The sequence below is a fragment of the Geotrypetes seraphini genome, chromosome 1, assembly GCF_902459505.1.
Source record: "Geotrypetes seraphini chromosome 1, aGeoSer1.1, whole genome shotgun sequence".
Classification (NCBI taxonomy): Eukaryota; Metazoa; Chordata; class Amphibia; order Gymnophiona; family Dermophiidae; genus Geotrypetes; species Geotrypetes seraphini.
In genome coordinates, this window is record NC_047084.1 from 209,491,082 (window position 1) to 209,516,027 (window position 24,946).

The 24,946-nt window shown below is 41.7% G+C and overlaps 1 protein-coding gene across 4 annotated transcripts in view; it reads right to left on the reverse strand.

The window, feature by feature from the left end:
- Nucleotides 1-24,946, reverse strand: part of CEP135 (centrosomal protein 135) — a 307,612-nt gene that overhangs the window by 271,658 nt on the left and 11,008 nt on the right. For all 4 annotated transcript variants that reach the window (XM_033944786.1, XM_033944776.1, XM_033944765.1 and 1 more), the window contains exons 2-4: nucleotides 19,418-19,574; nucleotides 15,768-15,958; nucleotides 7,125-7,292 (exon numbers count right to left, since the gene is read on the reverse strand). In XM_033944786.1, the coding sequence (XP_033800677.1) occupies nucleotides 7,125-7,292; nucleotides 15,768-15,958; nucleotides 19,418-19,530 (472 nt within the window). In that variant the 5' untranslated portion in view covers nucleotides 19,531-19,574. The remainder of the gene's footprint in view (nucleotides 1-7,124; nucleotides 7,293-15,767; nucleotides 15,959-19,417; nucleotides 19,575-24,946) is intronic.

The window sequence follows — 24,946 nt, forward strand, 5'->3', positions numbered from 1 at the left end:
AATCTTTTTAGGAAGGACAGAGATGGTCAAAGAGGTGGAGGAGTAGCTTTCTATGTAAAGATTGATATCCAAGCGACTTAAATGCATGGGACCTGGAGAGAGCATATGCTAGACGTAATTTACTTAGATTTCATCAAAGCCTTTGACACGGTTCCTCATAGAAGGCTCTTTGAACAAACTTGATGGGATGAAGTTAGGACCCAAAGTGGTGAACTGCATTAGAAACTGGTTGATGGACAGACGACAGAGGATGGTGGTTAATGAAATTCGCTCGGAGGAGGGAAAGGTGAGTATGTGTAATCCCTCAGGGATTGGTGCTGGGGCCAATCCTGTTCAATATCTTTGTGAGTGACATTGCAGAAGGGTTAGAAGGAAAAGTTTGCATTTTTTGCGGATGATACCAAGATTTGTAACAGAGTAGACACCGAGGAGGGAGTGGAAAACATGAAAAAGGATCTGCAAACGTTAGAAAAATGGTCTAATATCTGGCTAATTTAGATGACCGCCCGGCTATCATCCGCTCGTGAATTCTGCTGCTGCCGCTGCTGCTCAACATTTAAAAAAAAAAAAACGGCTTGGAGATTTCATGCCTTAGCCCGTAGCGAACTTATGCTCCGGGGCTCTAACGTGTGTGTGCCTGCTTCCCTTCTCTTCCCTCTGAAACCAGAAGTTATGTCAGGAGGGTGGGTGGGGGGAAGAAGAGAAGGGAAGCCGGCACGCACATGTTAGAGCCCTGAAGCATGCGTTCGCTATGGGCTAAGGCGGGAGACAGGTCAGTGAAGCTTGCAATTCGCTGTTCTTGCTGCCGGGTCCTGCATACTTTCTGTTTCTGCGAAGGCAGGACCCGTCAGCATTTCTCTCAACAGGTTGATTGCGATCTTGGGCCAATCAGTCTTCCTCAACCCAACGTCAATTCTGCCGTCGGAGAGGAAGTTCTGGCCAGCCAATCACTGCCTAGCTGGGACGGAACTTCCTCTCCAACGGCAGAATTGACGTCAGGGAGAGGAATGCTGGTCGGCCCAAAGCAGGGAGAGCTTGGGGCGGCAGCGGCTTGGGGGCCTGTTCCCCGAAGGCAGTGGCAGTGGTTTGGAGGAGGGCAAGGAGAAAGAAAGAAAGAGGGCAGGCAGGGAGACAGAAGGAAAGAAGAGAAACAGAAAAAAAGAAAGGGGGCATGAAGAGAGAAAAAAAGAAAGGGCAGGGAATGAGGTCTGGAGGAGAGGAAGCATACAGGCTGAAAGAAGGGAAGAAAGATTGGATGCACAGTCAGAAGAAGAAAGTGCAACCAGAGGCTCATGAAATCACCAGACAACAAGGTAGGAAAAATGATTTTATTTTAAATTTAGTGATCAAAATGTGTCTGAATTTATATCTGCTGTCTATATTTTACACTATGGTCCCCTTTTACTAAACCGCAATAGAGATTTTTAGCACAGGGAGCCCATGAGCGTCGAGAGCAGCGCAGGGCATTCAGTGCAGCTCCCTGCACTAAAAATTGCTATCGTGGTTTAGTGAAAAGGGAGGGGGTATATTTGTCTATTTTTGTATGGTTGTTACTGAGGTGAGAGTGCATAGAGTCATCTGCTCTGACCTCTTTGAAAACCCCCCATTATAGGAATGATAATTAACATTTTCTTTGCATATAGTGCTTTGTGTTTTTTTTAAATTTTATTGTTGGTAGACCATTTTGACTTGGTCATTTTTAAAGTAGCTCGCAAGCCAAAAAAGTGTGGGCACCCCTGCTCTAGAACATCGCTCCTTAGTTTTATCAAGTGGTGTAGTGAGGGGCCAGCACTTTACATCTTATCACCTCATTCTTTCTTTTTTCTCCACATGTACAGCACAATTCTTTATTCTAAGCATCTCTGGCACTAACAGTACTACGAGTGCCTTATGCTACTTTCACTACCACTTGCAGTCAGGTTCGGCATTTTATCATGGTTTTGGTTTTTTATTTAGTTTTTCACCAGTATTTTCATTTATTTATTAAAGCAGCCTTTTTTAACAGCCCGATGTCCATCCCCTATCAGTGTGCATTCAATCCACTGCTGACACTTTTTTGGCGCTTCTTTCAACGGATCAAATATCATAGCCCCACTGTCGCGTGTTCATATTTATTCTGCGTACGAGTTTATCTCATCAGTGCAGAGACCTTTTCGGTAAGTCCATTTTACTCTCCCTTTTTTACTTTCCCAAGTGCAGTGGTTTTATTCTTTGGTTTTAATAGAAGCTCATTTGAACAATAATTTAGATTTTTCCTAGGTTTCACTTTTCATCAACCCGGTCGGCTTGTCTTTGAGCTACTATTAGCTTATATTTTCAAGATACACTCTGTATTATCAGCTGTTCATTTCCCATACGTTTACTTTTGCCCTGTTTAGGTTTATATAGTCTAGGCATACTGTTTGTAACCAGCCATCATTTTAAGTATGTATATGCCCTAACATAGTAGATGATGGAAGATAAAGACCTGAATGGTCCATCCAGTCTGCCCAACCTGATTCAATTTAAATTTTTTTTCTTCTTAGCTATTTCTGGGCAAGAATCCAAAGCTCTACCCGGTACTGTGCTTGGGTTCCAACTGCTGAAATCTCCGTTAAAACCTACTCCAGCCCATCTACACTCTCCCAGCCATTGAAGCCCTCCCCAGCCCATCCTTCACCAAACGGCCATATACAGACACAGACCATGCAAGTCTGCCCCATCTGCAAGTCTGCCCAGTACTGGCCTTAGTTCAATTTTTAATATTATTTTCTGATTCTAGATCCTCTGTATTCATCCTACGCTTCTTTGAACTCAGTCACAGTTTTACTCTCCACCACCTCTCAGGAGCGCATTCCAGGCATCCACCACCCTCTCCGTAAAATAGAATTTCCTAACATTGCCTTTGAATCTACCACCCCTCAACCTCAAATTAGGTCCTCTGAATTTCCTAACATTGCCTTTGAATCTACCACCCCTCAACCTCAAATTATGTCCTCTGGTTTTACCATTTTCCTTTCTCTGGAAAAGATTTTGTTCTACGTTAATACTCTTCAAGTATTTGAACGTCTGAATCATATCTCCTCTGTCTCTCCTTAACTCTAGGGTATACATATTCAGGGCTTCCAGTCTCTCCTCATACGTCTTCTGGCGCAAGCCTCCTATCATTTTCAACGCCCTCCTCTGAACCGCTTCACGTCTTCTTACGTCCTTCACCAGATACAGTCTCCAAAACTGAACACAATACTCCAAGTGGGGCCTTATCAATGACCTGTACAGGGGCATCAACACCTTCTTCCTTCTACTGGCTACACCTCTCTTTATACAGCCCAGCATCCTTCTAGCAGCAGCCACTGCCTCGTCACACTGTTTTTTCGCCTTTAGATCTTCGGACACTATCACTGCAAGGTCCCTCTCCCCGTCCGTGCATATCAGCTTCTCTCCTACCAGCATATATGGTTCCTTCCGATTATTAATCCCCAAATGCATTATTCTGCATTTCTTTGCATTGAATTTTAGATGCCAAGCATTAGACCATTCCTCTAACTTTTGCAGATTCTTTTTCATATTTTCCACTCCCTCTTCGGTGTCTACTCTGTTACAAATCTTGGCATCATCTGCAAAAAAGCACACTTTTCCTTCTAACCCTTCAGCAATGTCACTCACAAACATATTGAACAGGATCGGCCTCAGCACCAAACCCTGAGGGACTCCACTACTCACCTTTCCTTCCTCCGAGCGACTTCCATTAACCACCACCCTGTGGCTTCTGTCCGACAGCCAGTTTCCAACACAGTTCAGCCCTTCAAGTTTGTTCAACAGCCTCCTATGAGGAATTGTATCAAAGGCTTTGCTGAAATCTAAGTAAATTACATCTAGCATATGTCCTCAATCCTGCTCTCTGGTCACCCAATCAAAAAATTCAATCAGGTTCGTTTGGCATGATTTACCTTTTGTAAAGCCATGTTGCCTCGGATCCTTTATCTCATTAGATTCAAGGAAGTACACTATCCTTTCTTTCAGCAGCACTTTCATTATTTTTCCAACAACTGAAGTGAGGCTCACCGGCCTGTAGTTTCCTGCTTCATCCCTGTGACCACTTTTATGAATAGGGACCACATCCGCTCTCCTCCAATCCCCAGGACTCACTCCCGTCTCCTGTCTTGTTGAACAAGTCTTTAATAGGACTCGCCAGAACCTCTCTGAGCTCCCTTAGTATTCTGGGATGGATCCCATCTGGTCCCATCGCTTTATCTACCTTCAGTTTTTCAAGTTGCTCATAAACATTCTCCTTGCAACTCCCTGTGTCTGCCGGCCCACCCCCTCCAACGTCACTTACATCTTCCAGAGGCAGAGGCAACAAAATCAGTCATCATGGGACCTTGCTGGTTTGGAGGGAGAAAGGAGCATAGAAGGGTGGTCGAGGGAGAAAAAGGGGATCAGGGTGGTGGAGAGAGAGAAAGGGGGCAGATGCTGATAGTATTGGTGTGCAGGGAAAGGAGAGAGAGACATAAGGGGGAAGGATTCTGGATGGAATTGGGTTGGAGGGAAAGAAAGGGGGCAGATGTTGATGGAAGTAGGGGGAAGGGAGAGGAGAGAGTGAAATGCCAGACCATGGGGGTGTGGGAGAGGGAAGGGAAGAAGAGGAGAGAGATGCCAGACCATTGGAGGAGGGAAGGGAAGAAGATGGGTGAAGGGAGAATAATAGGGGTGAAGGGAGAGATGGAAGGGGAATACAAGGAGAGAAGATGCCATATAGAAGGGGCAGAGAGAGGGTAGACAGTGGATGAAAGGAAGAGAGTGACAAGACTATGAGGAAAGCAGAAACCAGAGAAGATAATGTAGATAAAAATTCAATTTATTTATTTTTTTGCTTTAGGGGAGATGCATCGCTGTTTCTGTGGTGTTGCATTGTATGAAGAGTCCAGCTTCTTGGTGGTTCAATTTAACCTTTGTCTACGTTTTTCTATTTTATCCCCCCCTTTTACAAAACTGTAGAGCATTTTTTTAGCACCGGCCATGGTGGTAATTGCTCAGAATTCTATGAGAGTCTGAGCTGTTACCACCATGGCTAAAAACCACATTACATTTTTGTAAAAGGGAGAGGGGTTAGTTTGTGATTACATATTCCATACTAGGCGAAGGTGTTTTCTGTGTTCTGTGTGTTCGAAAGACATGGTTTTCAGTTAGGATTAACTGTGTAGGATTGATCTGTACTAGTCTGGCTTGTTTAGTTTTACAATGGGTGTACTGATGTACTGCTCACTGCAGTATGTAAGATGCTGCCTTCTCCTAGGTACACTCTTGTGTGATGTGTGGATTGTTACTAAAAATCATGTTTTTCATACAGAGGGGGGTGTCAAAAAATGATGGGCCTCGAGTGTCACATATGCTAGGTACACCACTGACTTCATAGTTTATATCTAATCCACAAGCCTGCTTTTAGGACCTACAGGGTATGTATCCCTCTGATTCATGACAATTTCACTTCTCATGTTATCTTATCCATTTTTTTTATTATAAAGCTGCCCAGATAAGCATCATTCTTTGACGTGATTGGACCTTGAAAACTAACAGCAACAGTGTTCTCCCCAGAAATTTTTTCCAGCCATGAAAAACATTTGCTGCATTTAGTATGCCACAAAAAACATTTGCTCCGTTTAGTGTGCCGGAGTTTAAAAAGTTTGAGAGACACTGCTCTATACCATTTGAAAGAGGGCAAATATCTAATTATTCACTTCTAGAATTGGATACTTCTTAAATTTAATAAAAATATTATGAAACAAGTGTCAAACCTTAAGAAAGGCAGTCATATTGAGCATTGGAAAATAACCAATAATAATTAACTAATACAAATAGTACACATTTAGGGCTCCTTTTACTAAGCTGCGATAGCAGTTTTACCGCGCGCTTAGCTCGCGCAGAATTGCCGTACGTGCTAGACGCCAATGCCAGCATTGAGCTGGCGTTAGTTCTAGCCGTGTAGCGTGGCAATTCTGCACGTGCTAAAAACGCTATTGCAGCTTAGTAAAAGGAGCCCTTAATTTTCCCCACCACCATATTTCCCCGTCCCGCCCGGCTACTTTTTCATGCCACCCGGCTGGAAAAAATTTCTGGGGAGAACCTGACATTGAAGGAACTAAGGCCAGTATTGGGAGGCTTGCACAGCCTGTGTCCCATATATGGACATTCAAATGAGGATGGGCTGGGGAGGGTTTAGATGGCTGGGATGGTTAAGATGGGCTGGAGTGAGCTTTGATGGAGACTCCAGTAGATGGAACCTAAGCACACTACTGGGAAGGGCTCTGGGTTTCTGGCCCAGAAATATCTAAAAAAAGAACCATTTAAACTAAATTAATTTATGGAGCATGCATGGTTGGGCAGACTGGAAGGACCACTCGGGTCTTTATCTGTCATCATTTACTATGTTTATATGGACCACACTTTCGCAATCAAGGTTGTAATTTTTACTTACAATTTGATGATGATGATTCCACCTGAGAAAATCACTCAGATCAAGAATAGCACAGTAGTGCCTTATATGCATAAACTGACAACTTTGTTTAGAATCACAATGCTATAAAATATAAGGTTGTAGTGAAAATGGACAATTTCTTTGTTTCTATAGAGACATGCATTGTGATTTACATATATGAGCAATAGTACAATGAACACCTGTATTGAGAGCACAGACTCAATAGATTTTTAAGGGTAATAGAATGCCTGAATATGTCAAAACCCTATTCTGAATGATACTGTGGTGCAGAGGCTATGCAAACCTGTAATTTAAGTGGGAGGGTTTTTTCTTTTCTTTCCTTTAACTATACTTGGGCAGAACTTTATTTGTAAACTTAAATTTATCAAAACACAAAAAAACAAACAGTAAATATCCTTGCCATGAATTCTATACGAAACTGATGCTAAAATTCTGAGGGATCATCATCAATTTGAGAAAGGAAATAAAGCTTGAGAGGTTTATCGGGTTGAATTATTTTACATGTTTCTACCACAAATCTACTTTTTCTGAAATTTGGCATATTGATAAGACTTTGGAATGGCAATGTGTTCCACAATTCTGAAAAAAAAAAAAGAATGTGTTCTCAAGATACCAGTTAAACTAGTGGTAAAGCAGTAAAGCAGCCTACCTGGAGTTTGTACCACTGCTTGAAGGTTTTTTTCCTGGAGCTGCTGGATTTTTTCAGACTTGGCCTTGCTGTCTTTCTCCAACAATCTAATTTTATGGATATACTGATTATTCAAAAACTTTAGGTCAGCTGTTTGATGTTCAAGTTTTCTTAACAGGGCCTTCAAATCTTAAAAAAAACCCAAACAAACAAAAATGTTAAAAAAGAAAATACAAAGAAACACGTGTCATAATTATATATGCTGTCCCCGGTTTAGAACGCCTATGCAGGTATGTTTAAGTAAAATTGATTGGTTATCACATGAATGTATGAACATCAGGTTAGATTAACAATGATTCAGGTACTAGTTAATATAATGGTTTTAAACAAGGATTTTAATTAAAGTTTTGTTTTTAACAGAGTCCCCTCCTGATAAAGAGTATGAAACTCGAGTCGGGGGGGCCAGGCATTGAACTAGCACGCATTTCAGCACTTTAATGCACTATTTTGCACAGTATTTCAATACCGCTGGGGCTACCATCTTTTTTCGCTCCTGCCAATTGATCTATTGTGGCAGGAGAAGAATAGGGACACGGAAGATATAGAAGGTCAAAGAGGATCACGACCGAGAGGAAGAACAAGAGGAGTCCAACGGGGCAGAGGAAAAAACCAGCCCAATGGGAAAAAGTAGAATCAACAGTAGTAAACATTTCTGGGAAAATACTAACAAAAGAACAACAAGAAGTACTTGAGCTTGGATTAAATTTTGCTTTATGTCAACGTCCAGATTTTTTCCAGTTGAAAATCTTTTTTCATAAATTTTTAAGGAAATTACAACTTCTCTACCAGAGACAACTACACTAAAGCTAAGTAAAATAAGCTAATTAAAACGAAGTAAAATGAAGTAAAAATTTAAAAAATTTATAAGTAATTAAATATATAAAGCTCTTGAAAACGTGAAATAAGTAAAACTTAGACCCAGTGAGGATTGGTCACGTAAAGCTCAGAACGGTGATATATTTGAGTTCTGAGTGGTGACGCTGAGGGCCTAATAACAACTCATAGTATCAGATTGCTAAGTGGAATAAGGAAGAAGTTCCTATTTCTATTAAATTGATATTTAAACAGCCATCTGAAAGTTTTATATGCTATTAAGTTGATTGATTGAAACATGGCATCAGAAGAAACAGAATTTATTGGCTATTCGGAAGAGCAGTTTAAAAATATTTTATCTAGACCTGCTCTTCTGGATGACTTGGAGGATCCCTCCACACAGTTATCATGGACAGAACTTGAACAAACACATAAACGCTTAATAAGAGCGGAGCTCCATGGAAGTACTTTGGTACAGTATCTTAAAAAATCTATGATACCACGTGGGCTGCGTATCTTAAAGGAACCCAAACTCACTACTCTTGATAAAACTTTCATGGATAAATGGACAGCGATTTTGAATCGCTGCTCCAGAGATTTGATGATTCTACTAGTTGAGACTACCTCTGACATTGAATTAGATCTTAGAGCTAAGACAGTATCTATGGAGTTATCTATGAAGGAAAATATTGATAAAGAAGAATTTAAGAAAAAACGTGAAGAATTGGAAGATGAAATGGTACAGTTTAGAGATTCAATAAAACAGACAAAAATACGGAAATGGAAGAGAGATGAAAAGGATTATCAAATTGGAAAAGTATATTCTTGGAATAAGAAGATAACAGGAGCAATAGTAACAAAGAAGAAGGTAGCATTTAATGCTTCATCTGAAGAATCTGATACCACCAGTGGAGACTCTACAGAGACGGCTAAAACGTCGGGGGAAGGACTTCAGGGTCAAAGAGGATCACGACCGAGAGGAAGAACAAGAGGAGTCCAACGGGGCAGAGGAAAAAACCAGCCCAATGGGAAAAAGTAGAATCAACAGTAGTAAACATTTCTGGGAAAATACTAACAAAAGAACAACAAGAAGTACTTGAGCTTGGATTAAATTTTGCTTTATGTCAACGTCCAGATTTTTTCCAGTTGAAAATCTTTTTTCATAAATTTTTAAGGAAATTACAACTTCTCTACCAGAGACAACTACACTAAAGCTAAGTAAAATAAGCTAATTAAAATGAAGTAAAATGAAGTAAAAATTTAAAAAATTTATAAGTAATTAAATATATAAAGCTCTTGAAAACGTGAAATAAGTAAAACTTAGACCCAGTGAGGATTGGTCACGTAAAGCTCAGAACGGTGATATATTTGAGTTCTGAGTGGTGACGCTGAGGGCCTAATAACAACTCATAGTATCAGATTGCTAAGTGGAATAAGGAAGAAGTTCCTATTTCTATTAAATTGATATTTAAACAGCCATCTGAAAGTTTTATATGCTATTAAGTTGATTGATACCCATTTTGATGACACTCTTATAAAGATTGGTCAGAAAACAGATATCCAGCTTACCAGCACTTGTAAAGGTAGACAGTCAATGAATTAGGAAATCATAGGTCGGGTTCCAGGAATAGAGTGTGGATTTACAAGAAAGAAGATTAGCAAAGGAAAGAACCTAATCTTTTGTTCTGGTACAATCCCACTCTATTCCTGGACTAGTGGGATGTGACAGAGCATTCCTAGAATGTTAGGGTGGGACTGATGCTGCTTTTGATTCCTTTTTCTTGGCAGCAGCTCATCTTGCTTGGCTGCTACATCAATCCTGTAAAACCAGGTAAAACCATGCAGGATCAAGCAGCGCTCCTGCAAATCTCCCCAGAGATCGCCGACGACTCTGCCCAAGAGGATGAGATGCCTCTGTTAGAATGAGCCCGCAGCAAGAGGAGGGGGGCTTCTTACCGGCCGCTATGTAAGCAGAGGAAATGGCCATATGGATTCATCTGGAAATGGTGGCCTTGGAAGCTGGCCTGCCCTTGTGGGCAGGACCTGCCAATAAAAGAGATGATTGGAGAGATGAAACTCATTTGTAGACTCCAGGTACCACAACAGGATCTTACTCCCTTGAACCAGAGGAAGCAAAAGCGGGAATTCGGACTTCTTGGTTAAGAAGGAAAGCCAGGACCACTTCCTGCAGAGGAATCCAGAAAATAATCCTCCAGGAACAATGAAATTCTAGTTTGTAGCTGTCCCAAAGGACCTCCAGGACCCAATGGTCCAAGGTGATGGCCTGGCATTCTGCCAGGAAGGTTTAGAGCCGCCCTTCCGATCCGTGGGGGGTGGGGGAAGCCATAGGCCTGGCGTTATAATTGCTTCTTAGCAGGTGCTGGCGAACGGCTCCCTATGGACGGCTGACGTTGGGAGCCTCCGAACCTCGACCTGGCAGGCTAAGAAGAGCACTGACCAGAGGCCCCATAGTACTGATGGGAATGCCTGAAGGGATGAAAGGTAGGGTGCCCCAAACCCCTACAGGGTCATGGCCTGTTGACAGAGAAAGATTTGGGCCTGTGGTCCTGCACACTAGCCAGGAGATCATTCAGACCTTTGTCAAACAGGAGTTGCCCCTGGAAAGGCAATCTGTTCAGTGCTGCATTTGAGGACAAGTCGTTGGACCACTGCCAGATTCACATCATCCTAAGCATAGCCTCGGGCAATATAGTAACATAGTAGATGACGGCAGATAAAGACCCGAATGGTCCATCCAGTCTGCCCAACCTGATTCAATTTTTTTAAAAAATTTTATTTTTTCTTCTTAGCTATTTCTGGGCAAGAATCCAAAGCTTTACCCGGTACTATGCTTGGGTTCCAACTGCCGAAATCTCTGTTAAGACTTACTCCAGCCCATCTACACCCTCCCAGCCATTGAAGCCCTCCCCAGCCCATCCTCCACCAAACGGCCATACACAGACATAGACCGTGCAAGTCTGCCCAGTACTGGCCTAGTTAAATATTTAATATTATTTTCTGATTCTAAATCTTCTGTGTTCATCCCACGCTTCTTTGAACTCAGTCACAGTTTTACTCTCCACTACCTCTCTCGGGAGCGCATTCCAGGCATCCACTACCCTCTCCGTAAAGTAGAATTTCCTAACATTGCCCCTGAATCTACCACCCCTCAACCTCAAATTATGTCCTCTGGTTTTACCATTTTCCTTTCTCTGGAAAAGATTTTGTTCTACGTTAATACCCTTCAAGTATTTGAACGTCTGAATCATATCTCCCCTGTCTCTCCTTTCCTCTAGGGTATACATATTCAGGGCTTCCAGTCTCTCCTCATACGTCTTCTGGTGCAAGCCTCCTATCATTTTCGTCGCCCTCCTCTGGACCGCCTCAAGTCTTCTTAAGTCTTTCGCCAGATACGGTCTCCAAAACTGAACACAATACTCCAAGTGGGGCCTTACCAACGACCTGTACAGGGGCATCAACACCCTCTTCCTTCTACTGACTACGCCTCTCTTTATACAGCCCAGCATCCTTCTGGCAGCAGCCATTGCCTTGTCACACTGTTTTTTCGCCTTTAGATCTTCGGACACTATAACCCCAAGGTCCCTCTCCCCGTCCGTGCATATCAGCTTCTCTCCTCCCAGCATATACGGTTCCTTCCTATTATTAATCCCCAAGTGCATTACTCTGCATTTCTTTGCATTGAATTTTAGTTGCCAGGCATTAGACCATTCCTCTAACTTTTGCAGATCCTTTTTCATATTTTCCACTCCCTCTTCGGTGTCTACTCTGTTACAAATCTTGGTATCATCTGCAAAAAGGCAAACTTTTCCTTCTAACCCTTCAGCAATGTCACTCACAAACATATTGAACAGGATTGGCCCCAGCACCGAACCCTGAGGGACTCCACTAGTCACCTTTCCTTCCTTCGAGTGACTTCCATTAACCACCACCCTCTGGCGTCTGTCTGACAGCCAGTTTCTGACCCAGTTCACCACTTTGGGTCCTAACTTCAGCCCTTCAAGTTTGTTCAACAGCCTCCTATGAGGAACTGTAACAAAGGTTTTGCTGAAATCCAAGTAAATTACATCTAGCATATGTCCTCGATCCAGCTCTCTGGTCAACCAATCAAAAATTTCAATCAGGTTCGTTTGGCACGATTTACCTTTTGTAAAGCCATGTTGCCTCGGATCCAGTAACCCATTAGATTCAAGGAAGTACACTATCCTTTCTTTCAGCAACACTTCCATTATTTTTCCAACAACTGAAGTGAGGCTCACCGGCCTGTAGTTTCCTGCTTCATCCCTGTGACCACTTTTATGAATAGGGACCACATCCGCTCTCCTCCAATCCCCAGGAATCACTCCCGTCTCCAGAGATTTGTTGAACAAGTCTTTAATAGGACTCGCCAGAATCTCTCTGAGCTCCCTTAGTATCCTGGGATGGATCCCGTCTGGTCCCATTGCTTTGTCCACCTTCAGTTTTTCAAGTTGCTCATAAACACCCTCCTCCGAGAACGGCGCAGAATCTACTCCATTTTCTCGTGTAACTTTGCCAGACAATCTCAGTCCTTCTCCAGGATTTTCTTCTGTGAACACAGAAATATTTGTTTAGCACATTTGCTTTCTCCTCATCACTCTCCACATATTGGTTCCCAGCATCTTTTAGCCTAGCAATTCCATTTTTTATCTTCCTCCTTTCACTAATATATCTGAAAAAATTTTTATCTCCCTTTTTTTACATTTTTAGCCATTTGTTCTTCCGCCTGTGCCTTCGCCAAACGTATCTCTCTCTTGGCTTCTTTCAGTTTCACCCTGTAGTCCTTTCTGCTCTCCTCTTCTTGGGTTTTTTTTATATTTCATGAACGCCAACTCTTTCGCCTTTATTTTCTCAGCCACTAGGTTGGAGAACCATATCGGCTTCTTTTTTCTCTTGTTTTTATTGATTTTCTTCACATAAAGGTCCGTAGCCATTTTTATCGCTCCTTTCAGCTTAGACCACCGTCTTTCCACTTTTCTTATGTCCTCCCATCCTAACACCTCTTTCTTTAGGTACTTTCCCATTGCATTAAAGTCCGTACGTTTGAAATCTAGGACTGTATCGTGCGGCCGCTCTCCACTTTAGCCGTTATATCAAACCAAACCGTTTGATGATCGCTACTTCCCAGGTGAGCACCCACTCAAACATTAGAGATACTCTCTCCATTTGTGAGGGCCAGATCCAATATCACTTTTTCCCTTGTGGGTTCCGTCACCATTTGTCTGAGCAGAGCCTCTTGAAAGGCATCCACTATCTCCCTACTTCTTTCTGATTCCGCAGACGGAACATTCCAGTCCGCATCCGGCAGGTTGAAATCTCCCAACAGCAGAACCTCCTCTTTCCTTCCAAACTTTTGGATATCCACAATCAGATCCTTATCAATTTGCTGCGATTGAGTCGGAGGTCTATAGACTACACCCACGTAGATAGAAGTTCCATCTTCTCTTTTCAGAGCAATCCATATCGCTTCTTCCTCTCCCCAGGTCCCTTGCATTTCGGTCGCTTGGATATTGACCTTTACATAGAGAGCTACTCCTCCACCTTTATGACCATCTCTGTCCTTCCTAAAAAGATTATATCCCGGTATGTTTGCCTCCATGTGATTCACTGAACCATGTCTCTATGATAGCGACAATATCTAGATCTGCCTCTAACATCAGGTCTTGCAGATCATGAACTTTGTTGCTTAGACTGTGAGCATTTGTGGTCATCACTTTCCAGCTATTTTTCAGCGATAATCTTTTTCGTATGGATTTTTGTGTCGTTTCACTTTCCGTTGCAATACTAAGAAATGAGTTGTTGATATTGCTTATGTTGCAGTCTTTACTACTATCACGTCTTTTCTTTTGCCGGGGGTGGTCTCTATAATTGTCCTTCGTACTACACCACCCCCACCTTCTAGTTTAAATGCCTAGAAAAATATTGTCTAAATTTCTCTGCAAGGTTTCTTTTTCCTGCTGTAGTAATATGTAGCCCATCAGTGCAATATAGCTTCTTGTCCTTCCATGTATTTCCCCATCCTCCTATGTACCTGAAGCCTTCTTGATGACACCAGGCTTTGAGCCATCTATTAAAGTCCTCTGTGTTTTTCACTCTTTGCTCTCCTTTTCCATATGCAGGCAGTATTTCAGAAAAAACTAAAGTCTTTATAAAAGGTTTCACGCCCTCACCAAGCTCCCGAAAAGCTTTCTGTGCTGCAAGTGTGGAGTTGTTGGCCAGGTCATTTGTTCCCAGATGGATAACAACATCAGTGTTAAAATCCTTAGTTTCATCCTTAATTATAGTCAGTATTTGCCTGGAACTCCTGGTAGCTGAGGATCCTGGAAGACATTTCACTATTTTGGTCTCCTCGTCTTGTGTTCCAAGGTTAATGCCTCTGATGATGGAATCCCCCAACAGTAATAGTTTTCTGTTTTTGGCTTTTTTATTTGTACTTAGGGTGCGCTTGTTCTCTTGAGTTACTTTCATTGGTTCCAGTCCCACCTCCCTTCTGTTTTCTTGAGTATCGCAGTGTACTAGTGGAGCGAAGGAATTCTGTAGAGGTAATATTAGTGAAGGTGGATGTTTCTGTGTTACATGTCGCAGTCTTCCTGAGCCTACTGTGACCCATTTATTCCTGGGCTGTTTTATTCTTTGAGGTAGAGGTGGTAAGTTGGTATGATTTTGTGGAGTGATGGAAGCTGCTTTAATTGTATTCAATTCCTGTTTAAGTTTGCAGAGCTCCTCCTTAATACTAGCAAGTTGAAGACAGATGGGGCAAGCCTTAAGCCTCCAAATAGTATGTCTTGGAATTAAACCACCACAGTGATTGCATAGAATAAAGGTCATCTTGATTGGTTGTGAAGTGACTTGATTTGAGTAGTCCTGATTATATGGGTCTCTATATATGAATAGTGGTCCCTGGGGTTGGTGGGACTATAAGTCTTATTCCTATGAAGGGAAAGGGAAAGAGGAAATAAGATTTAACAGAGGAAAGAGAAGGGTTTATTTTTTGTGCTTTTTTTTTTTAGTAAGAAACAGGGATGAGAAGAGAAATTAAGCAGATATAATGCTGAAAACCAGTGAAAAGAGCAGAATATGAAATGCAGAGCAACTTATCTTATTGAAGTTCACAGGGCAGCCTTGTTCACAGCACTGTCCCAAAGATAAGAGCTTAACTATTCTCCGAGTTAAAAAATATTTCCTTCTATTGTTTTAAAAGTATTTCCCTATAACTTCATAGAGTGTTCCCTAGTCTTTGTAATTTTTGACAGAGTGAAAAATCGATCCACTGGACTACTGTAATGCATTGCTTTTGGATATCAATAAAATTAAAACAAATTCAGTTAGTACAGCACATAATATAACAAACTTTTATTTATATACTGCTATATACTGTGAAGTTCGAGTGAAAAATTGATCCACTTGTATCAGCACCGGCTCTTATACCAGTGATATCACTGATTGAAATCAGTATCTCAACTTTCACCTGCTAGTTAGGAAGGGACACAACCCACTTATCAGGGCTAATGTGGCAGGATGAAAAGGACCCCACATCATAACACTAGAGTGGCCCAGACACCACTCCCAGGACATCCACTGCAGTTAAGCTTATATTTATATAAATAAAATTCCTGTAGTGGATCTTACACTATTGGTGTAAGTCATATTTCCTGCAAGGTATGGTATCTTAACCAAAATAGATCAAAATTCGACTTAGTAGCCATGTACTAAATTTTGCCTAGTTTAAAGAAACATTTACACATGTGCTCTTACCCTTGATATGACGATCAGAATCTTCTTTTAGTTTCAATAACTCTAGATGCAATTCATTATTTTCTCTGACAAGTCTGGCATTTTCTGTCTTGTAAGGCTCTAGAAGAGCATCAAAATTTTTACTTTCCTTTTCAGTTTTCCCAGCTGTTAACTTTGCATTGCGGAGGCTTTCTGTTGTATGGACAAGATCACTGAAATGAAAGACCAACATAGGATTTTTTTTTTTTTTTTTTTTTAGTATATATACTAACATCCATATCCCACACTAGCTGAAATGGTGCTAAAATTGTATGAAAATCTATCTGTACTATGTACAGTGGTGCCTCACACAACAAACTTAATTCGTTCCAGGAGCAAGTTTGTTATGCGAAAAGTTCGTTATGTGAAACGCGTTTTCCCATAACAATACATGTAAAAAAAAATAATTCGTTCTGTAGCATAAAATATGCTAAGATGACATAAAAAAAGATAAATTTATCTTGTTAGAGCTGTTAGCATGATATAGAGGGGATATATGTGAAGGAGAGGGGAGACAGGGGTTTTGTTGATCCTTGCTGTGTATTATAATCACCCCCCACATACTCCCCAGTACCTTTTTTAATTCCTCCCATCTTTCCCAGCCAGTGGCGTACAGGCCAGAAGCGCAGAGATCAGGAGCAATTCCTCTGCACGCCTGTGTGGGCCCATGCCGATCTCCGAATGGCTGCAGTTAGTTCTTGTGAGTCCCGCGAGAGCTGGCTGCAGTTAGTTCTTGTGAGTCCCGCGAGAGCTGACTGCAGCCATTCAGAGATCAGCGCAGGCCCAGGCGGCGGGGGGAGGTTTAAAAATATGCGGTGGCGGCGGGGGGAGGTTTAACAATATGCGGTGGCGGCGGGGGGAGGTTTAACAATATGCGGTGGCGGCGGGGGGAGGTTTAAAAATATGCGGTGGCGGCGGGGGGAGGTTTGCGATGCAGCTCGGGCGACTTCGTTGTGTGAAACGAAGTCCGTTGTACGAATCAAGACAAGAAGTTCGTTGTGCGCAGCGTTCGCTGTGCGAGGCGGCCGTTATGCGAGGCACCACTGTACTTGGTAAAATGCATCTTACTAGAATAGGAAGAAAATATTTTGATTATGTCAGTAGCTAAGGGAAGAATAGTTACTTATCTTAATAATCTTCTTTGTAGTAGAAAGACATATGAATCTTGAGCAATGGGTGATGCATCCCTACTCACGAGTTTGTGTAGAAGGCAAAACCTACATTTTTTGGCTCCATCTCCTCTGACAGCTCTGTGATTCTCAGGTCATACCAAAACAGTCGAGAAGCACTACAAAGAAAGAAAGGGGAGGGATATGGGGAACTCTCCATCCAGCCCAAGTCTGGTCTGATCTTAATGAAGACTAATTTGAAATGAACATGTAACAAATCCAACCACAGAGTGTGGTGGATGCCTGGAATGTGCTCCCGAGGCAGGTGGTGGAGAGGAAAACGGTGACAGAGTTCTAAAAAGCCTGGGATAAACACAGAGGATCTCATATCAGAAAAAATTAAGTACTGGGCAGGCTTGCATGGTCTGTGTCCGTATATGACTGTTTGATTGAGGATGGGCTGGAGTGAGCTTTGATGGAGACTTTAGTAGATGGAACCTAAGCACAGTACCAGGCAGAGCTTTGGGTTCTGGCCCAGCAATAGCTAAGAAGAAGGAAAATTTAAATGAATTCAGTAATTTAAATTGTGGGTAAGGTTGAGCAGACTGGATGGACCATTCATGTCTCTATCTGTCATCATCTACTATATTACTATGTTACTATGTAACAACCATACCCCCAGTGTCAGGTGGATAAGAACTCTCTTACTTCATGTATTCCAAATATATATATTTTTATATAAAACAGGAAGAATTTTACCTGCGCAGCATTAGCCCCCCACTCAGAGGCGTTCATCTAAGAATGGTTGAGCTTGTCCAGAATAATCAACATTCTGCAGACCACAGAGCAACAGATCAAGCATAGGCCCAGTACATCTATGGCTCAGACAGCAAGCAAGTGACATGAAAATCTGACGGGGAAGGATGTCAAGACTCATATGCCTTTCTACTAGAAAAAAGATTGAGGTAAATAGCTAATCTTCCCTTCTAGTACAAAAGCAAGAGTCGACCAGTGGGACGTACTAAAGCAGTCCCTAAAGTCTAATGTGGGATAAGGGAGCCTGAAAACAAAACAGAAGACCCAAATGCGGCGTCCACATGAGCTGCCACATCCTCATGTCAAACCAGACTATCAGATACTCCAGGGACTGAGTTGGCACTAGATGACTCTTCCAGAAATTGATCACCTGGCACAGATCTTGCAAGAACTGGATAATTCACACCACTGCCAACTTGCAGGCATCCCTGGACGGCGCCCGATCTTTTTTTCTACCTGGACTTCTATCCTGAATGGCCTCAACTTTCCTCCAGCAACTGGGAGGACAGCAGATTCATCTCTCTTGCAGTCTGCCTCTAGCCCTTCCCCCCGATACTGGCTGACTACTTCTTCTCCACGCAGGCAGCTATATGGCAGTAGAGTAGGCTTTTGGGGTTTTTTGGTAGGCTCACATTTTCCACTATGAATGTAGTGGTTAGAGTGGCTTATAGGACTTGCTACTCCTCTCTATGATTCACTAGCCCACCCACCAAGCTACTTAAGACAACTGTGTGCAGCTCTACTAGGCTTCCTATACCAGTTGCTGATGTTCTGGAGACAGGTATGTACATTTGTATTCTGATCTTTGTGGGTGTGAGGGGTTCATGAGCACTGGGGGAGTGTGGGGGTGTCTTAACTTGATGCATATAGTGGTCATTTGGTCAGTTTGGACATCTTTGTGCTACTCAAGACCCTTCTAAACAGGTCTAGTTCCAAACATAGAGGTTCTGTCCAGGATATCTTGCAAAATGTTTGATTAGCGCAGCAAGACTTCCATTATCTAGCCTGCCCATAACACGCCTCCATCATGTCCATCTCGTGTTCTGAATGTACAGATGCTAGATCACCTCACTAGACATACAGAAAGACGGTTTTGATTATTGGCAGTTGGACGTCCTGGCGATTAGAACATCCAAGTGCTGATTTAGGATGTTTATTTGGACTTCTATGTTAGAAACATAGAAACATGGCAGATAAAAGCCAAATGATCCATCCAAAGTAACCATTATCTCTTTCTCTCTCAGAGATCCCACGGCCTATCCTAGGCCCTCTTGAATTCAGACAGTTTCTGTCTCCACCACCTCTTCCAGTAGACTGTTCCATGCATCTACCACCCCTTTCTGTAAAAAAGTATTTCCTTAGATTACTCCGGAGTCTTTCACCTCTTAACCTCATTCTATGCCCTCTCATTGCAGAGTTTGCTTTCAAATGAAAGAGACTCAACTCATGCGCATTTACATTACATAGGTATTTAATTGTCTCTATCCCCTCTCCCGTCTTTCCTTCAAAGTATACAGATAGAGATCTTTAAGTCTGCCCCCATATGCCTTATGATTATGGGCCTCATAGTGTACTAGAGATAAAAAGTTTTGTAAAAATTGCTTTAAAGGATTGTACTTGATAAATATTTTAGTTTAAAAATTGTTATATTACATTACAAAATAGAGTGGATTGAGTTATTTTTTCAAACTCTTTTTGTTAGGATACCTGAAAAGCTTTTCAACTAGAGGCAGAGACTCAATTCCCAGGAGTTGCCTGTATCCCAGTTGATCCAGTCTTTTCCGAAGGTTAATAAACTTTCTCTCCACAGCTGTACTCATTGTAAATGTGCTTCACAACTTATTTTATTACCCAATCAAATACCCTGCAAAACAAGATAAATATAGTTTAAAACAAATACAGTTTTTCACTACAATCACAGCAACAAAGTAAAATGCAACTATTTCACATTTCTGGGTAGAGAAACTTAAAACTGAGAAATCATCAAAAATTCCAGGCATTATTCTGGATTCATATCTAACATTTGGAGACCAAATTGATTCCATAGTTAGAAAGTTCTTCTTCAGACTTAACTCCAAGGACTTTCTTAGAGATCGGATTCCACAGGTGACCCTTGGGAGGAATGCTAGTCTAGTGCCTAATCCTCAGTAAGCCTGGTTCTAAGAGAGAGGTTGTAGAGACTCAGCAAGATCGTTTTCACAGCAACCTTGAGGAGAGAGAGCTGTTGACTAAAAGGCTTTGGATTTAATTAAGCAGCTTAATAAGATGCAAACAGCAGTCCAGCTGCAAGAGGAGAGCTAGCCAGTCTTTTGCACCGAGTGCCACATATAAGATTATCTCCCAGTTGGTGAGAAATTATATATGTGTGCTTGCTGCAAAGAGCTCCTGGCTCTCAGAGAACGAGTCCATTCTCTTGAGGCTAGAGTTGCAGACTTGGAGGAGCTGAGGGAGACAGAGAGGTACATAGAGGAGACCTACAGGGAAATCTGGAGAAAGAAGTCTGATTGGCTGGAGGCGACTAAATTGGAGGAGCTAAATGGTAGAAAAAGTATTTCCTCCAGCATGTCAGTAACTCAGTGTCATTTTCACACTGATGGTTTTGGTTGCTCAGATCGATGTTTATGGATGTTCATGCAGAAGATTCCTGAAGAAGCCGGAGTGGCGAAACAGGGATGACCCTGTTGGATCTCTGCATTCATCTCTGATTGAGAAGGGGAATTACAGTTTGAAAAGAAAATGACATGGGAAACAGTCATTGAATGACCAAGAAGTTCAACTTAAAGCCAGAGTAAATTAAATGTTTTGGTTTACTTTTTGCTGTGTTTAACATTGAGGATGATCTGCCTGCACTGTGTTACTGCATCAGAGGGGGTACAGAAGGATAAGCCTTAGGTGTCTGAGCTAATCACAGCCTTAGGCTCTTTCCTGTGCATCACATGGTGCACCAGGGAGGGGAAGGCCTATCATTTTCCAAGTGCGGGCCTTGGAGTTGGAGGGACCGTACTTCCCTCCAGTTCCCAATGTCTATCAAAGGTACAAGGGGATTAGGGAGTAATAACAATAATTTTAATGATAAAATTTCCAGGTTGGGGGAAGATGTGGAACTTAAAATAGGGGTGGGGTGCGGTTTGGGGAAGCATCTAGTGGCAGGAGGGAGTGGGCATCCCACCTGCCATTTTTAAGGGGGGAGGAAGGGGGTTTGGTGATGTGGAGGGAGGTCCAGGACCTTGTGGGGGCATGGTGTGGGGGTATTTGGCCAGGCAGGAGGGGTCACGGTGCCGGTTCATGGGGGATGGGGCATTATCGGCAGTAGGGGACTTTTGTTTCATATTTTTTATGGTACAGATATTTTGCGAGTATAACACAAGCAAAATATCTGTGCCATTGAAAAAAAAAGAAAAAAAAAACAGGCAGACTTGTTGGTAACACAGTTACCAACAGGTCTACTAGTCACTTTTTCCCTGACAGTTAAAACTCCTGGATTTTTTTTTGTATAGACAAGCGATGTTAGTGTATCAATCGCTTGGCTACTTTGCATGGGATTTTAGCTAATTTGCATGCCTGGATCGGAAAATGGGTGAGTGAGGGGAAAAACACAAGGTGAGCCATTCTGGGCATCAGGTTGGTAAAAGCAATTGCCGCTAAAGCTGTGAAAACAGGTTTAGCGACAATCGCTGACTTTAGTGCATCTAGCCCATAGAAACCAGTATCATATAGCTATAGTTCAGGTTTTTCTTTCACACATACATCACTTTGCACTTGCTCACATTAAACGTCATCTGCCATTTTGATACCCAGTCTTCCAGTCTCACAATGTACTCTTACAATTTTTCACAATCCTCTTGCGATTTAACAAGTTTGAACAACTTTGTGTCATCAGCAAATTTAATTATCTCATTAGTTATTCCCATCTCTAGATCATTGATAAATATGTTAAAAAGCAGCAGATCTAGCTTCTGCTCATGATAAGAACATAAGAATTGCCACTGCTGGGTCAGACCAGTGGTCCATCATGCCAAGCAGTCCGCTCACGCAGCGGCCCTTAGGTAAAAGACCAGTGCCCTAACTAAGACTAGCTTTACCTGTGTACGTTCTGGTTCAGCAGGAACTTGTCTAACTTTATCTTGAATCCCTGGAGGGTGTTTTCCCCTATAACAGCCTCCGGAAGAGCATTCCAGTTTTCCACCACTCTCAAGGTGAAAAAGAGCTTCCTTACATTTGTACGGAATCTATCCCCTTTTAGTTTTAGAGAGTACCCTCTCGTTCTCTCTACCTTGGAGAGGGTGAACAAACTGTTTCTATCTACTAAATCTATTCCCTTCATTATCTTGAATGTTTCGATCATGTCCCCTCAGTCTCCTCTTTTCAAGGGAGAAGAGGCCCAGTTTCTATAATCTCTCACTGTACGGCAACTCCTCCAGCCCTTTAACCATTTTAGTCATTCTTCTCTGGACCCTTTTGAGCAGTACCATGTCCTTCTTCAAGTATGGCGACCAGTGCTGGATGCAGTATTCCAGGTGGGGGTGTACCATGGCCCGGTACAGCGGCATGATAACCTTCTCCGACCTGCTCGTGATCCCCTTCTTAATCATTCCTAGCATTCTGTTCGCCGTTTTTGCCACTGCACATTGGGCGGACGGCTTCATCGACTTGTCGACCAGTACTCCCAAGCCTCTTTCCTGGGGGGTCTCTCCGAGTACCACACCAGACATCCTGTATTCATGTATAAGATTTTTGTTACCGACATGCATCACCTTACACTTATCCATGTTAAACCTCATTTGCCATGTTGTGGCCCATTTCTTAAGCGTGTTTATGTCACGTTGCAGGTCTTCGCAATCCTTCTGCGTCCTCACTACTCTGAATAACTTCGTATCGTCTGCAAATTTAATCACTTCGCTCGTCGTACCAATTTCCGGGTCTTTTATAAATATGTTGAAGAGCACGGGTCCAAGCACCGAACCCTGCGGCACTCCACTCGTGATGCTTTTCTAGTCCGAGTATTGTCTATTTACCCCCACTATCTGTTTCCTATCCGCCAACTAGTTTTTAATCCACATGAGTATTTCACCCTCAAATCTTTTCAATGCGGCCCTTTTTTCCATGGATGCACCAGTACCAATTGAACAGAGGCAAAGTTATATCCTCTTCAAAGTCTGACATCTATAACCTAAAAATCAACAATCTGAATCAGGTATCTTGGCACAGGTTCAAAAAAGTTAAAAAGACCTGAAATGGAACCAAAGCAATACACAAATGGCTAAACCGATTGTTAATAAAGGCCAACTTAAGCCTATCAATTCTGAGTGTAAAAATTATTTTAATACCTGGAAAACACAAATGTACCGCAACCAACTGATAAACCCAGGACTGTCTTCTCTGGAGAATGAACAGCAAATGAAGCAGAAATATAGCATCACTTCACCACCAGAAAAACACATATTACAACAATAATAATAATATAACAGTTTATATACCGCAGGACTGTGAAGTTCTATGCGGTTTACAATAATTAAAAGATGTTACAGATTGTGTGGATTTAACAATGTTCTGCCAGTTAATACTGTAGAACCTTTAGAAATCTTTGACAAGCATAAAACAGTTAGAAATATAGTGGTATTCAAATTATCGAACTTTGAGGTGAATTTATATATTTATGACAGTGGTATTGCAAAACCAGAAGGCACATATCTTATCAAGTAATTAGATAGATTGTGAGCCCAATGGGACAGATAGGGAAAGATACTTGAGTGCCTGAATAAATACATGTAAACCATTCTGAGCGCCACTGGGAAGGAGGGAGGAATACATAAATAAATAAAGTGTTGCTTTTAGGAAGATATAGGCAGACTTTTTTTTTTTTTTATCATTGACCAATTTCAGCCCCTGTGTCAAAAATGCCAAATTTTAAGGAATGTCATGAGGCAGCTGCAAATTTGAGTGTAGTGTCCAATGATAAAAAATCCGAAGTCAGTATTTATTCTTGCTCTGGAGCTAAAGCAGCTGATAATGTAACTCCATTTTTCATTGACGCTCATTGGCTCCCTATTAGCCAGCGCATACAGTTTAAGGTCTTGCTACTTATATTTAAAACTTTGATATTCAATGAACCTCAGTGCATATCAAAAATGTTAATTCCCCATTGTTCCACACGTGCACTTAGATCATCTTCCCAAAACCTATTAGTTGTTCCCTCTTTAAAAATAATAGGCACTCGAAGATCAGATATGTTCTCTGTAGTGGGTCCCCAATGGTGGAATTCATTGCCCCAATATATAAAAATTGAAAAAGACATTTCTTCCTTCAAAAAATCCCTAAAACATTCCTTTTTAAAGAGGCTTTTAATATTTAAATTTTACTTTATTTTATGAATTCCGTTTTTAAGAATCCCCCTGCTCCTCGATTTTTTTTCCCTTAATTGTTTTTCTTAATATAACAGATGTAACTTTTCCCCTCCTTCCCTTCTAATTGTTGTTTGTCTTGTCTGACTTCTAATGTTTATATATATCGTATGTATTTTAACTTAACTTATTTTATTATTATGTACATCGCTTTGTATAAAGATATAGCGATTCATCAAATATTTAATAAACCTTGAAACCTAATAATAATAATAAACCTTGATAAACTAGTCAAGATCTGAATTTTTGTGCACACTTTTGAGCAAAAATTTCAGGTGGGCTTTTGTATTCATGATGCTCACACTAGCATCATTGTAACTAACACAAAAAGTTATGCTGAAGCTGGATTACCAAAAATTAGCACTGTGCCAATTAGTCTCAATTTTACAAGCAGCTAAAAGTGACACTTTTTATTCATCACTGTACACAATGCTGCCAACATCCAGCCAGACAAGTGGGTCTAGCTCAGTGACTATTGCAGTTAAGAATCTAAAACGCCTCAAAACATGAACTCGAAGATTTCATCATCTAGAACTCTCTAACTTCAACACATAACCTACTCCTTGGAGATATAAATCTCCACTTAGAAGACCACACCTCCAAACAAGTAGAAGACTTCTTTTCATATCTCAACGCCCTTTCCTACAGCATTCTTAACCCTCAACCCACACATGAAAAAGGCCACCAACTTGATATTGCTGCATACTCATCCCTAAACTCTCCCACACTAGATATCCACATTTCTAGCGGTACCTGGCACCCCACCCTCTGGTCAGACCATTTCAAATATAGCTTTACCATCAACTGGGTTCAAAATAACAACAAACCCAAACAA